The sequence below is a fragment of the Oenanthe melanoleuca genome, chromosome Z, assembly GCF_029582105.1.
Source record: "Oenanthe melanoleuca isolate GR-GAL-2019-014 chromosome Z, OMel1.0, whole genome shotgun sequence".
Classification (NCBI taxonomy): Eukaryota; Metazoa; Chordata; class Aves; order Passeriformes; family Muscicapidae; genus Oenanthe; species Oenanthe melanoleuca.
In genome coordinates this window covers 12278406-12294707 of record NC_079362.1, presented here as the reverse complement: position 1 = coordinate 12294707, position 16302 = coordinate 12278406, and the positions used below count along the sequence as shown (strand labels likewise).

The 16302-nt window shown below is 38.0% G+C and overlaps 1 protein-coding gene across 9 annotated transcripts in view; it reads right to left on the bottom strand.

Annotated features, from left to right (window-relative positions):
* Window positions 1-15594, bottom strand: part of FAM174A (family with sequence similarity 174 member A) — a 42434-nt gene extending 26840 nt beyond the window's left edge. For 5 of the 9 annotated variants that reach the window (XR_008842639.1, XR_008842638.1, XR_008842642.1 and 2 more), the window contains exons 1-2: window positions 14585-15594; window positions 9952-10086 (exon numbers count right to left, since the gene is read on the bottom strand). Coding sequence is in view for 3 of the 9 variants with exons in the window: in XM_056514829.1 (XP_056370804.1) it covers window positions 9952-10086; window positions 14585-14883 (434 nt within the window). In the remaining 6 variants the exon portion in view is untranslated. Of the gene's footprint in view, window positions 1-6497; window positions 6596-9733; window positions 9848-9951; window positions 10087-14584 lie in introns of those variants that run through there. The other 4 variants (XR_008842640.1, XR_008842643.1, XR_008842641.1 and 1 more) reach the window with 4 other exon arrangements.
* Between the last annotated feature and the right edge of the window lie 708 nt (window positions 15595-16302).

Here is a 16302-nt window from a genome sequence, read left to right as displayed (position 1 = left end):
GTGACCACAGCAACAACACACAGATAAAACCCCAAAACTTTGCAACTTGCATTTTTTAATCATAATTTTGCCCTTTTGTGAATTTAGAAGGAAACAAAACTGAATCTAATATGAAAATTTTATTTTAATTTAAAATTTGAAACATTAAAAATTGTTGCTGATTTATGGTGTCTAGCAATGCAAATGGGCAGAACAGCATCTGCCGTTTTAAAAATGAGGAAAATATTTCAATTTCATAGGTACTGAAAACATGTATTTGCACCAAGGACAACAGAGTTTGCATTCATATAAAAAGAACAAAATCTTTTATAATTAGCAAGTTTTAATATATCCTAATTTAGTTTTCTTTTCCTTGAAACTTACACCAACACAAGTGAATTTAAGGGTTTTTCTTGGGGACAGTTAGATTTGGCAAGATTATAAATTAAAATCTTAATGACTGTCTACTATTTATATCCAGAAGACTACAAATACTTCAGTTAAATCAACATAGCACACTGGCATTCGGGTATTTCATGGTATGTTAGTGGAAAACATAAAAAAATAGGACCAGAAGCACCATAGCTGCTCAGGCAAATAAGCCCTGGTCTTATACTGCCTCTGGGAAAATGAATACTGTCATGTCCAGCTTGTACAGAATAAGGTTTAGAATGTCCATCCTACTTGCAGATATAAAGCAAATGTGTAGGTACCCATATGAAATTCAGAACCCTATTTTCTGCATTTACTTTCTAGTATCAAATGGTTCTGAAACTGCTACAAAATTTAAGGCTCCTAGTCAACTGAAGTTATTTAGAGAGCTAAAATTGAAAATGTGGTAACTTATCTTTTATATGGGTAGGGGAGGAAGTTAAATTATTTATACAACTCAAGGCCAAAAGTATGACAGCTGCACAAACCTTTGTGTATGTTTCTATCACAAGATAATCAAAGAAATATAGAATCATAGAAGGTCCCAGATGACTGAAAGCTGGCAAACATCCCAATTTTCAAAAAGGGCAAGAGAAGTGGCCCTGGTAACTACCTGATGCCAGTACCACCTTAGTGCCTGGCAAAACTATGGAGAAGATTATTCTGTGAGTTATTGAAAAATAACTGTTGACCTGAAGGTCAAGAGAGTCATCATTCACTGCCAGCATGGGTTCATGAAGGGAAAGTCCTTCTGTTACCTGTTCATGACATTCTCTACCTCATCAATCAAGGGAAGACACTTGATGCAATCATCTTTCTGGATTTCAGTAGTCAAAAATGCTGTCTTTCACAGTGTCCTGGACAAAATGTCCAGCACTCAGCTGGATAAACACATAATCACAAATGTAGCAACTGGCTCATGGGTTGGGCCCAATAGGTGACTCAAGCTGTCACAAGTGAGGTTCCACAGGGCTCCATTCCAGGCACAGTGCTCTTCAACGTCTTCATAGATTACTTAGATGTAGGATTTGGAGGCATACTAAGCAAGTTTGTCAGTTATGACTACCTTGGGAGGTGGCATGGATTGACTTGGGCCAGATGCCAGGCACCAATGAAAGCCACTCATTAACTTCCCTCTGCAGCTGGTCACAGAGGGGGGTCTTTTTAAGACAAGATGGAAAGGCAATATAATGATCTTGAAAGAAATGGCAGATCTGCAATAAAAAGCTATTTTTACCATTCACTGTAGCTTCAGTGCAATAGTCTTAAAATGACTAAAAACAAGATTTAGATTTCATATTAGGAAAGGTCAAATCAAAGATCTGATAGAAAGGACTGTTAAAGTTCGAATTACATCTCACCACCTATCCGAACAACCTTCTCGCTGGGAAGTGTACTACTAGCTATCAGAAATATCACAAAAATGCTGATGTACATATGTCTGTTTTGATTCAGCAGGCTTAATTTATATATTTGTAAAACTGTGGTTTCTGTTTAGAGAGATGAGGGGCCTACGGACTCTATCAGATGACAGACTAAAAATTACTGTATTTGGTCTGCACAGAAATCCACATAATCACACATGTCTTTTTGGATATATCCAAGGCAGGTAAAAGAAGTAATATAAGCAAACGTATTCCCTGTGAAATCTCCCAAGGTTCAAAATGTGCCATACAGACCGTTCAATAATGTAATCTCTTGAAGAAGTTTCATTAATGTTCCTCACAAATGCCATTTACCTTACCTACAGGCTTTTTGCTGGATTTATTTTCTTTTTTTAAGAAAAAGCTGTGGAAAGAATAAAGAATTTGTTTCTTAAAAATGAGTACTTCTTTATACAATGCATGATCCAGTCAGCTCTTGAACTGACACTGACTTTTCTTAAAAACATGAGCAATGAAATGCTTGGGTGAGAATATGTACTGTTTCATCATCTGTAATTATGGACAAAGTTTCCTGAAGCTAATATGAATGAATCCTTTTTTCTATTAAACAGGGTGAAGCTTAGGGAAGAAAACTGATAAACAAAGTGCCCATTACCTAGGTTGATAAATAAATAAGTATCAAAAAGAACTCTTATATAACTTTTGAACTCAGAGTACACCATATGTCCAACGTGAATTCCACTGGATACAACTTCATTCCCATCCCTTCTGCCCTTTCACTGGTCAGCAGAAACATCAGCATCTCCCACTCTGCTGCCCCTCTTGCCCGCTGCCTTCTCTTCTCCAAGGTGAACAAAGCAGTAGTTCCCTGTCCTTCTTGTACTGTGGTGCTCAAAACAGAGAAGACTGGGACAAGCCCCTCCCTCGCCCGGATGTATCCCAGGACACAGTTGGCCTGTCTGGCTGCCAGGGCACTGTTGATTCATATTCAACTTGCCATTAACTCAAATCCCTTCTACATCTTTCTCCAGAGCTGCTCTTCAGCCTCTTGTCCCTCAGTTTGTATGTATTATTATCTCATTCCAGTTGGAGAATCCAGCACTTGCTCTTTATTACATATGCCTGGTGATTATGCTGCCCCATAATCTATTCAGATCTCTCAGCTCCTCCTAGATTAGTTGTGACAGCAAATTTACTTAATGTGCATTTGTTTCATATGTCCACATCACTTAGGAAAACATTATATGATGCATTTTTGTGCAAAGCATACTGCCGTAAGCATTGAAAAGGCTTATGTCAAGATCATAAGCTCATACTTTCCCTACTGAAGAAAGCAGGTAATTACATGCAAAAGATTTCATTATTTAAGAACCTTCTTTTTATCTCATAATAAAATCTTAAACCTATCCATCCATTCTGATAATACCTTAAAAAAATCTTCTTGCATTATCGTTTCTTTAAATAAGAATGCTTCAAGATGGAAGCTAAACAGAGTACAAGCCACTTGGAAATGATGAATAATTTTGGACAGAGAAAAATCAAACAAAAATCTCATCAGAGGACACAACTCCAGAGAGCTGGACAAATTCTGCAGGGCTTTTACAATCTACAGTTTGGAACACCATCATCAGTAGTACCATGAAACAAGACACCTGTAGCAAACAGAAGTCTATTACAAAACTATGAAGCAGTCCATACATACTGGGTCTTTCAAGACTCAAGTTTTTCAGTTGGCTTAAAATATTGTTCGTAGGTCTTACTGGTTAACACAAAAAATAAAAATGCTTTCTGCCTCTTCAGTCACATGGATTTCTTGTGCCCAGACCTATTCATTATCACAGGGTGCCTGCTCCATTATCCTACCAATGCACTTAATTAATACATTCAGACTTGACCAGGAACTACATATTCTTGTACAAGCTGTGCCTCAAATTACACTAATGAAGGAAAAAACTCACTAAGTCCTAACAAACAGTAATAGATATGCTGTGATAGCTCTCGTAAAATTGTAAGCGTATCTTTATAAAAGTTTAAAGTTTTTTCAACCTTCCAAGATTTTTCTCCACATTTCATTTTCTGCCTTCAGAAATTCAAGTTATAGAAGAAACCCAGCCTCTCTCCCAGTTAATTTCTCATTAAATTTGGGCTATCTGCTATGTTCAATGAGCTTTACATCAGCAGATCAGCTCACATTCTTTACTGGCCTATTAATATTTCAGTTCAAACAGGGATCAGTTTTTCCACAGGCAGCTACTCAGTTACACATTTCATAATTATTTGTCTTTATCTTTTTAATCTTGCTTTTTAAATGAAATTTTAAAGTGATAAATAAACTTGATATAAACTTCAGTTTTGTTTATGCACAGGTCAGTTACTGGCTTCTGTGGTGGCATATTCTTTCTCAAATTTTTGAAAGTACGTTAGAACAGCTCTAAGAACATGTTTTCACATGTAGTTGGAAATGGTGTTACACCTATCAACGGGTGCTGTATGTAACTCACAGCTGAAATTTCCAACTGTTAAGACCAAGATGTACAAAATCATTATTCTTTTTACTAGTTTTGCGTCTGCAAATGCAAGGAGAACCAATTCAGGTACGGAAATTAGATACAAGCTGAATAAGTCCAAGGAAGTTTGCTCCATCAACCACATGGTATTGGACATACCAGAAATCAAATTTTTCCAACTTACTACCAGTTGCATGATTGCTTTACAGACACTTTTCCTGTAACTAGAGCCTTATATTTTTGGAGGAATGGATGAAAGAAGCCTACACAAACTGTTTGAGAAATTTTGTAGGTTTTTTTTTTTTCCCCAACAGAAAATTTGCTTGGAAACATAAACAACCTGTTCCATTTTGGGTTTTTTTTGCAGGAAAACATCAAGGTTTACCTGTGGCACATACAAGAGCTTAAAGCATTGCATTTCTAGTGATTTTAACTTGTTTTACAAGTTCAAATATCTGTGCATAACAAGCATAACACCTCCTCAGGGTGGCTCAAAGCCTAGAAAGATTCTACAGGTTTTAATTCTAGGATTTCAGGAAGACAGTAATCTAAATTTCTGAAAGATTTCAATTATGTTTAGTTAAACACTGGTGGTCTCCTTTGATTATGGAAATAGCATACTTTACCTTCTATCATTTACTGCTCTCTCACCTGCAGTCTAAAACCCAACTTTTCTTTACAGTGTATCCAGATTCCTCAACTAAGCAGCTCCAAAAATTAGTGCAGTGTTTTCATTTCAGTTTTATCTTTAAACATAAGCAGAAAAAGTTAGGTACAACAGGAAGCAAAATAAAGACTAGCATTTGTTGTAAATACAATCTATTTCCCAGCTCTGTGTGGCACATGGGCAGATGTAGATAAAAATTACCTAGGGAAGCTGATTTGATCTCATCTGAGCTGTTACTAGAGAAAGTAAGAAGGTTTCAATATAACAAATCAGCTGGCAGAGGTAAAGAAAATCTACAGCAAACTCCCTCCCCACCCTATGACTGCAGAAATGACCTCAAAGAAAAGTACTCCAACTTTATTCAAAAACCAATAGGGTAAGAATCAAGAAAAATTATTCCTCTTTTTTTGTAGCCCATAATTTAGGCACTTTGAGGATACATATTCACCCCCACCAATAATGCTGTAGCAAGTTTATGCCTTGGTATATATGGGTATATATGGGTATATGGTATATGGAATTAGCAAAAAAACCCACACATTAATTCTAAACTAGAATTTGAACATTTTGTCTACATTATCAAGATTACAGTGGAAATTGCAACACATTAAAAAAAGTGTATATTCCAAGTCTTAAAGACTGTTCTAATATTTTTTATGAAACTAGCCGAAAACTAAACATAACTGCTGTAGGTCGACTACATGCATGTAAGTATTACCACATATTTCAGTATTCAGCAGTAATAGCTGCTTCTGATGTCAATGTTTCATCTTAAGAGTTACACAACATTTAGAATTTCTCAAAGGCTTATTTCTTTTTCACTACAGGTCTGAATACTGTTATCACATGGATTACATCAGCAACACCCTATAGTCACTGAGCCACATCTGTTCATACACATTGAAGATAGACGACAAAAAATTAACTCAACAGTTGCAATCAGGAGTCTCAACACCAAGAAGATGTTGCAATACCATGTTTTACATAATTACCCAAGTATAACCCAAGTATCCTTAAAATGTACAGTGTTGGAGTATCACACTAAATACTAGGAACACTATAAACACATTTTATTTTTTCAGTGAAGTTTGCACAGAACTTGTTAATTTAATTTTTTTTTAATTCTCAACACAGAAGGAAGTAGTTTGGCTTTTTATTGGTAAACAATAAATCATCTCCTCAATTAAAATCAAGTTCTAACAATTCTGAGAAGTCTACAGTGGCTATATTTACTTACAATTCAATATCAGAAGAAAAAAATAACATTCCAGGTTACTGTAGAAAAAAATGTATACCACACTTAATGGCATACAAGATTCGTAACAAGCAAAAAATACCCTGCTTTACAAGGAATCTCCCTTCCAAATAGGTTTTTACTTTAGTGCAGTTAGTACTCTCTCCCCATAGACTATACATTGAGAATCTCTATATAGAAAAAGATGCAACAAACTGATAGATTACTTATTGCAAGATATTAAGGATGCCATAAAAACACACATTATATTAGTCCCCCCCTCCCCCCCCCCCTCACACTTGCATACCCTCTTGCTTCTTATTTCTCCCCTGAAGCAGTCTCCTTCTCTGGTTCTAAGATTAAGTTCTTTCATTGAAAGGCACGTACTTCTCTACAATAGAAGAAACAGATGCATTAATCTGAAATGCCCTGTTTCAAGGTGAATTTAGCCTACATTTTTAAAGATCACACATTTTGAAAGAACACAGAGAAACATGACATTTTATTATTAAATTTGACTCATAGCTACCATATTACTGTGAACCATAAACCTGCACTTATTTAACCTTTCCAAGTAGAGAGACAACTCATTTACAGAAATAAAAAGGGACTTACCATGATGAATATATTTTTGAACTTTCAAGGCTCCCAAGTTCATACTGAAACTTTTGCAAGTCTTGGTAGCATTCCAGTTATGGAATACTATAAAAAAATTGAGTAAATTCTTCTCCTTGTGCCTTTCAGCACTGAGCAAGTAGTTTCATTCAATGAGAATTGTAAACTACTAGTGTGATATAATTTTGAAAAACAAGTATGTGGTATTAATATACTGTTCCTCCGTTAACATGTATGTAAAATTGTATTGAGAGAGACTAAAGGCTAGAATTTTACACTTGGGCATTTAATAGTAAGCTATTGAGCAAAATGGCTAAAACCTAGTTTTGGTAAACTGCCCCAAACAGCAGGACAGAGACCAGTGACATGGACAATGATGACAGCAAGAATACACTTAAATTGTGTCTATGTTACTGCTGAGGGCACTGGGGACCTTTTTCCAAACAGCTCTGAAAGACAGTAACAACCCTTGAAAGCAGTAATATATCTGGACAACAGTATACTAACACTACTATGGTGATTTTTAGGAGAGAAGCCAGTTTCTCTGCCTAGTCCTGCAAAGGGTCTAATACAGTTACCACCTAACCCAAAATAAGCTTATAGGGATTTCTAATACAGGCATAGTATTTTGTAGAGTATCACCTTAAAAAAAGCTTGATTGTTTCAAGCAATAAAAAAGAAAGAAGACTGGTGCCACTACAGTCTTTTAACAGGTCACAAAGAAGTCAGGAAAAAAGACGTATTTTTATATAAAAATAATACTTTTATATATATACCAAAACTTGACTACTTTGATGTTAATAACAAATGTAAATTAATATGGAGATAAGAATTTCCTGTAACTGCATTTAGCTTTTTAGTGCCTTCTGTTATGAGCTGCAAGAGAAAGAAACTTAAGCACTAAATAAGCTCAATTTTTGTGCGTAAGTTAAGTAAAACTGCTACTGCCCTTTACTCAACAAAGCACTAAACTCAAAAAACTACTACAAGCCTCTCTTCCTTGTTCCCAGGCTCCAGGCCTGACTATATATTTAAGCTACCTTAAAAAAAACCCTAATCGACCACACCTCTGAATTACTGCAAATGTCAGAACAAAGTATAATGACATGTCCCAAGAACACGTGAGTATCATGTTCATGAAGTTGTCCTCAGCATCAAGTTGTCTTTGTTTAATTAGGCATTTTGTACTCCCTTGGGTTATTGTGCTTAAGCAGTAACACAAAAACTGATTACTAAGCTTCAGTGCAGATGCAAACAAGTCAAAACAAGGGGTAATAAATTAACTTTAAAAGTACATTCCCAATCAAGATGTAAAAAAACAATAAAATAATTCAAGTACTCTAGCTTTCAAACTATCCTCCCACCAATGGCATATCTTTGCAAAGTTTGAATACCATTTTATCAAGCTGTTTTCCAGAGATTTGTAGAGTGAATTCACATTGTTCAGCACTGCTTTCATCCTACACGAAACAATATTTCAAAATAAAAAGTAGCTCTTAATAATTTTAAGAACTACTCCCCATAAAAGAGAACACAGGAAGATATACAAAAATCAGAGAAAATTCACCATCTTCACTAAATATAACTAAGTCTTTGTTTTCCTGAGTTCCCAGTATCAAAATAAATTCAATAATTTATGCACACACTTTCAGAGCACTATTGAAACAACAGTTTAGATACTTCTACAGTAAAATACTTCAACAAATTTTTCTTCTCCCTCAAAACGAAGTGTTTAAGAAATAGGAAGAAAAACTGGAAATATGCTCTCTGAAAGTTATAATTGAGTAATACTTTTATTTATGGCAAGTAGCTATATTATCATTTTACTTCCTGCTAAAAACATAGTTGATACTCCTTAAATAAGCATTTATAAAGAATATAATGTTAACTGGTCATCAAACCTCAATGTCTAACAAGCATGCTGAATTATAACAGAAGCTAAAAGATTTAAGAAAGACATTGAGGGAATTCCTGGATACAATGTGACAATTACCATCACATTTTACTAGAAAAAGACTTGTAATATAGGGTAATGGTTAATGTCACATAATTCTAAAATACAGAGGAATGCTAAGTGGAGATATTCTAGCTACTTTAATCTAGTGTATGGGGGAGAAAAAAATCAAGAGAGGCTTTGACTTCTGAAAAAAATTTAAATCAGAAAGATTCCCATTAAGGAAACAAAGTTAAAGCAGACTGAACCTTTCTATTCAAGTTCCAGAATTGTATCCCAACTTCCACCTAATAAATGGCAGAATACCTCACTTACTACTCCAATACTTTTAATTCATTTGATACATCATGTATTGCATTTATCAAACTGTTTTGCTGAAGATTTGAATCTGATTTCACATTAAACAGAGTCAATCAATTACTTGCTGTGACTGGAAGAATTCATCTGATCTCTTCTGATACTTGAGAGTAGTCAAGTAGCCTCCACTATGAACTATGACTAGGATAATCCCATCAATTTTTTTATTTCTGTATTTTTGCAAGTGCAAATGCATTACTCAATAAGGAAAAAAATGTAAGTGTGAATTGCATTAAGTTTTAATTGATCATATTTAAAGACACTAATGAAACAGAAGAAAAGTTAAACACAATAAGGAAATGCAACAAAAACTTCCTGTATCTACAAAGTTTCAGAGACTAGCTTAAGAATGTGAATCTTTCAGGGCAGCAGTACCAAGCGTAAAACGTGGTGCAGGATCATCATCAACTAAGTGCTGACTACTTTAGCAATAAGAAAGCAGAATGAAGCAAAGCTGCTTGAGGCAGAACTCATAGATGAGAATACACAGGAAAAACTGAGGAGCCTCCAAATTAGGAAAAAAAAGGAAAGAGAAAGGTAAAAGCTAGTTGTTGACTTAATATTAGCTTCAATGACACTGTATTTGTAACAAAAATATCCTACCTTCCTCTCCATTTCTCTGGAACTCACAAGTTGAAGACAAATGGTGTTTTATCTTCTTGCTCACTAAATTCTTGCCCATTTAAAATTCAAGTGATCTTGACATCCCTTCTCCAACTATGCATATGAAACACAGTAGTGAGCTTTCTCAGACAAACTGCTTATCACCCACACTCCATCACTTCTATTGCTAGAAGTACATTCAGGTTCTAAATACAAACCTCCGAGGATGGCTGGCATCGAATAGTGTTGTATCATCATCATCATCATCTTGTTCTAATGGGGTCAGCTCCATGTTTTCTATGTTTGTATCCAAAACTCCGTATCTTCGGGTTTTTCTGTTTTGCCCTCTAAGCCTGAAAAGTATTTTAAAACATTCAAGTAATGCAAATCTTATGATACTTTCTGATCCAATAATGTAAAATACTGCTATGTTGATACATAGTGTAAGTTTTCTAAAATTTATGATAAGTGTACACATACAGATCTATGAAATTTGGAGGTCAGACAACTGTAAGTGTCAATAGTTTACATTAAATGATTAAGACCAATAAGAGTGTCATCTGCAGTTTTGTACAGGATTAATATAGTGAATACAAAACAGCACTTAGCATTTAATATAAGAGCCACATAAAAATACATGCAATACATGCAAAGCATACTTCTGATATACTTCTGAGAAAATAATTGCCTTGCTACATATTCCTATGTGCCTTATGCATCTGTAAAGAACATATGATCACATCAGGCACAAACCAAATAAAGTCATAGCAAAGTTAGAACACAAGCCATGGTTGAGACTTTATTATCGTTTGTGAAGTCTTTTACTCATCAAGTTTAAAAAAAATCATCTATAATTACACTTTGGAATAAGACAGATCTTGTAGAGTCAATGTCTTGTATGCTTCACAAAGCACGGAAGGAAGAGGCAGTGACTCATGTTTCAGGATTGAGGCATAGTGCTTTATCAAAAACAAGCAGACTGTCTGCATCTGCATTTCTCACTCTCCACAGCTTTGCTGCATGGGCCTGGGTCCCACGTGCATTACCCACACAATGAACCATTGCATTTGGCTTTCCAGAACTTCTTAACCCATGGAACAAGCCTTGCTCAAGTTCCAGAACTCAGACTAGTAGCAACTCACCAAACACTGTACAAAAGGCATCTGTTCACAGAATGCTGACAGAGTAACTTTCAGTAACTGGCAAACAAGCTAGGTGCCTATAAAACATGTTTACAACATTCAGGAACTTCAACATAGAATATTTCTGAGCCAATCAAATATTAATATATTATAATATTATAGTATATATAGATATATATTGCTATCATATTACATATACTATTTTATACTGTGCATAGTGATTTCTCTGTCCCACATTTAGGCACCATTTTAACTATCTTGTAAGAGATAGCAAACACAATACTGAGATTCTCAGCTTCAAATCCTGTCCGGAAACTCTAGCATGCTTACATAACTTGTTTAAATACCCTTCTTGAAAGAACACACAACAACATTCAATCTTCATTTACCTTTTCACTACACTCCAATACATAAAACAGATCTCTTTTTGAAACTGAGAATCAAATATATCCTTGTAAGAATGGGAAAGAGATGAATGCTCTCCAATGTTCCCCAATTTCTAATGTTATAAGAAATAATCAACATGATTATTTCCTCCACTCTAAATTAAGATGCGAAAATGCAGCAACTGTTACCCCAGGCATTCAAGTGCTTTCGCCTAGAACAAAATACCTAGCTTTTTCATTTAAAGCTAAGGCTAGTACCAAAATCAAAAATTTCACCTTTCAGTTCAAGACAAAGTCTCTTCCATGTTCTTCATTTATTTCAGCTTTTCTTTACTTCTTAACATAGAAAGAAGTTGAATACTTTAAAACATCAAGTATAAAAAAATTCTAAAACTTTTAAGATGACATTGTGATAAAAAATAGGGTTGTTCCTTACACATTGTGCCTCTTGGTTTTCACTGAAGCAGAAGCTAAGGAATTAGGACTAGGACAAGCATTATGGATATCCTAGCAGATAAGAAACTATTTTAAACACAACAAAAACATGAAATTAAGAAGAGGCAGTACATGCTACTCATATAGTCAGTATTTCTGTCAATCTCACTTTACATTTTACCTTTTTTCTTTAACGGGTGAAAATGGAAAGTGAGTAGCTACTGTGATTTGAGAGTAATCTAAGACAGTCACAGCAAATGTTTAGATTGTAGGTAATGCAAAAAAACTTATCACAAAGCTGGCACAGATTTTAGATTCAAGCAAATCCTGTTGAAAAAAGATACACTAATCAGTTGTGACTCAAACCCTTCTCTATACACGAAGTAGTAAAAAAACTTCAGCCACAGGAGTACTGGACATGTTGCTTACACAACATGCATGTATGATCATTGCCATGACTTTAAAGCAGTGTCCTGAGTGTCAAAAAAAATAACTTAAGATCTTTTACTCTGTGATTGACAACTGCTCAGTTGGAAGTAACCTACAACTATTATCGAGTCCACTGCCTGATCAATCCAAAATTTAAAGCATGGTGCTATGGGTATTGTCCAAACACCTCTTAAACACTGACCCCCTTTCTAAGAAGCCTAATCCAATCCTTGACTACCCGACCAGTAAAAAAGTGCTTCCTAATGTTCAATTTATTCTTCTCTTGGTGCAACTTTGAACCATTACCATGCATCCTATAGCTGGATCTTAGCAAGAAGGGATAAGCATCTCCCTTGGGAACCTGCTGGGAGCAATGAGGTCACCCCTTAGGCATCACCTTCTCCAAAGCAGACAAACCCAGAGTCCTCGGCTGCTCCTCAGAGAACAGGCCTTCCAGCTCTTTCACTAACTTGGTTGCCCTAATCTGTTTGTATTCAAGTGCCTTAGTATGCTTCTTACTACACAGGAAAGCCATGACAATGCTGAATAGTTGGACAATCGCCTCTCTTGACCGTCTGGCTGCACTGATGCACCCAAGGGTGAAGTCTGCCCTCTCGGCTGCCAGGGCACATGTTGGCTCATACTGAGTTCGATGTAAACTAGCACCCTGAGATCCCTCTCTTCATGGCTGCTCTGCAGTCACTTCTTTCCCAAGTAAAACTAGTGCCCAGTGTTGCCCAGTTCCAGCTGCAGAGTCCACATTTGTTCTTGTTAAATGTCCTGCCACTGGTGATTGTCCAGTGCTCCATCTAGATCCCTCTGCAAGGCCTCTTACGCCTCGACAGAGCCAAATGCACCTCCCAGCTTGGTGTCATCAGCAAAGCTGATAATGGCACATTCATCTCCTGGTAAGAGTATTGAGCAAAGCTGGCCCTAGAACTGGGCCCTGAGGCCCAGTGACTGGGCGCCAGTCGGATGTACCCCTCCTTACTAACACCCCTATAAGCCCTGTCATTCAGCTGCCTCTTCTACCAGTGCACTACAAATTTGCTATTTGCTCACCCCAGAGCTGGAGAACTTGTCCAGAAGGGTACTGTGAAGAGCAGCATCAAAAGCCTTACTAAAATCCAGAAATACTACACTTACTTTCTTCCCTGCATCCACCTATCAGGCAACCTGGTAGAAAGTTTGCAAAATGTTTTTATGCCTTACAACAAGCCACATCTGCATGCCAAGAAAACCTATCCAAAAAATGAGTCGTTTGCAATTAATCCTTATATTTCTTATACAACTACTGCAAAAACGTTTCGGCTACAAGTTCAAATTCAAAACCAGACACTTTATCTATTCCAAATTTCAGAAGCAAGATGCAACAGAATTACGAAATATGAGGTGTTAAGCTTCCAGTTTACAGTAGCACCTAGAAGAGAGCACTCCAGTTGCAAATGCAGAACACCACCCAACTGCCAAAACCAGAATATCAAGTAATTACCACTCATTCAGAAAATAATGGCAATAGATGATAATTTTCCTCTCCAGCTCCTGCAATGACAGACCCTTAATTATTTCTTTTTTTTTATTTTATTGGCATTTCCACAGTACTACTTACATCTCCAAATCCAACAGACAAGACACACTAACACTGAGAAGTGCCCTCAAGGCTTCTCAAGAATGATTTGTAAGATGTATGGATGAAAATATGCTACTTTACTTGGACTGTTTATCTTAGTACATGACATACACAAAACAGTCTTTCAACTGCCTTTCTAAATTAAATTATGCAGATACTAGACACAATGCGTGTATCTAAATGTAATGAAAAGTACATGGAGAATATGCTCCATAACTGAGGTGCTTTATGCATAATCATACATTTGGGCCTTGCTCTGAAAAATTCAAGTTATTAAAGCATGAGAGAGACAAGTAAAACTACCAAAATAAAAAATTACAGTGACAAACACTGTACTTAACTGCAAAAGCACATCGAGTTATGTGCAGAATAGTTTCCATGAGAGACATAAAGGCAACTAAGTGGTACCAAGCTTTATAAGGGCCCTTTCTTTAAAAAGACACAAAATAGGTCAATTTTATTGTGAAAGAAAGCATAAAAAAAAGATCTTCCCGGACAAAGTCGAGGAAAACGACAACTTTAGTAGTTTAGTGATATGGAGGTTTGCAAACTGGTAAAAAAATCACTCTAAGAACATACAAAATAAATTTAGATAGGCTGACGGATGCCACAGTGACAAGTTCATTCGGAGGGCTCAGGAGGGAGTCGGGAAACGCCCTACACTGATTTGCGATTCTCGGTGACGCGAGCGGAGCCCACCGAGCTGCTAGCCGCCCACACCGAAGAGGCGGCACCGCCGGCCCCTCAGGAACCGCGGGGCCGACGCGGTCCGCAGCCTCGGCCGCGCAACTGCGTCCCCCGCGCCCGCACGCGCCCTCCCCGCCCTCACCGCACGGTCCGGATCACGAAGTAGACGATAAGGGCGGCGCTGGCCAGCACCAGCACGGACAGGGCGCGCTGGGTCATGGGCTGGCCCTGCTCGGGCTGCGCCGACACCTCGGCTAGGCGGCTGCTGCCGCTGCTGCTCCGCGTGGCGGCCCCGCCGGCCGCCTCCGTGGGGCGCGGGGAAGCGGTGGCCGCGTCCCGGGGGCGCGGGGCCGCAGCCTCCCCGCAGCGGGCGGCCTCCAGCAGCAACAGCGACACCAGCAGCGGCCCCACCAGGAACCACGGCAGCGCCGGCGACCGCATGTCCTCCTGCCTGACACCCAACACTGCCGCGCAGTGCAGCCGGACCCCGCCACCGTCAGCGCGGCCGCCGGAAGCGGAAGCCCCTCCACTTCCCTCCGTGTCGCTCCATCTCTTTCATGGGCGCTGCCTTTCTCCTGTGGGTGGTCGGTGGCATTTGGGCGCGAGCGAGGGGCTAGTTCGAACGTAACAAATTTAGGCGGGGTAGGTTTTTTAACCAGTCTCCTGACTTAGCCTGATTCTGTGTACAAAAAACGGAAACTTTATAACTGACTTCAGTGAAAGCGGAAATGTTTGGCGAACTTCCCAATGTGACCATTTAGGAGGCTACCTGGCAGCCATTTTCCAGCACCAGAGCTGTCACTGCTGACATTCGAATCCACCTTTGCAGCGGCGGCTTCAGTGACCCGATGTATCGCCGCTGATCTCCCCACACCCCACTCACACAGTCAGACTGGGTTTACCATATAAGTCTCAGATATCTCATTTATTGACGGTGCAGCACGAGAGAAACAGCCCGAGCTAGTCCTCCGGTGCTATCGAGCTATCTGCAGCACACGTATTCTCAACAGTAAGGAAAAGGGTGTTTTGGAAAGTGGTAGGTCCTGGAAACTCTAGTTTTTGTTTCAGCTGTGGTCCAGTGGTGGAAAGGTTTGTATCTAGACGGACCACAGCCGAAGGTAATGGAGCAGTCAGTGTATTTCAAAGCCAGTGAACCCGGAAGAGAGGACCCTGACTTAGGGTAATGCTACAAAGTGACTGTGCCATAAATGTTGCTCTTGTGTCGAATTGTTCCTCAACTAAATCTTGTCCTGATAGGATAATCCTTTAGTTGTTAGAATCCATTATAAGATTTTTTTTTATTGGCTTGTTTGCTTGTTTTGTTTCTGTATACTACAGCAAACATTTCAGGGGTATTACTGTGCCTACAGAATGAGAAATCCACATTGGTGGTGAGCTCTTTGGCATTTGTCACTGTGTTGAAGGGAATGAATAAAAAGCCAGAGTAGCAAAGAAGCCTTGATATATGTCTGCAGTTGAAGTAACATGGACAAAAACTAGATCTTGTTCAGAAGCAGACTCATTATCCCTGAGACCTTAAACTTAACAGTGTTGGGTCCTATAAATACATCAGATAATGTAAAAATAGTGATTAGTTAACTTATTAAGAAGTTTATCGTTCCATTAACTGAGATAACAGATTCATGGTCTCGTGTCACACAGTTAGTTTAATTTGGAAAGTGTAAAACTGATTTAAGCAGCACATGAGCTATTAAACTATTACCTGTCTCCCCCTTGAAAAAATGTAGGCCTTTTAATGGGAACAATGTTTCAGATTATATGGACAATATATTTTGCTGCGGGTGCTGGAGGGATGGAGCACGTGAATAAGCTTCTGTGATAGCCTTTTACAAGACAGCT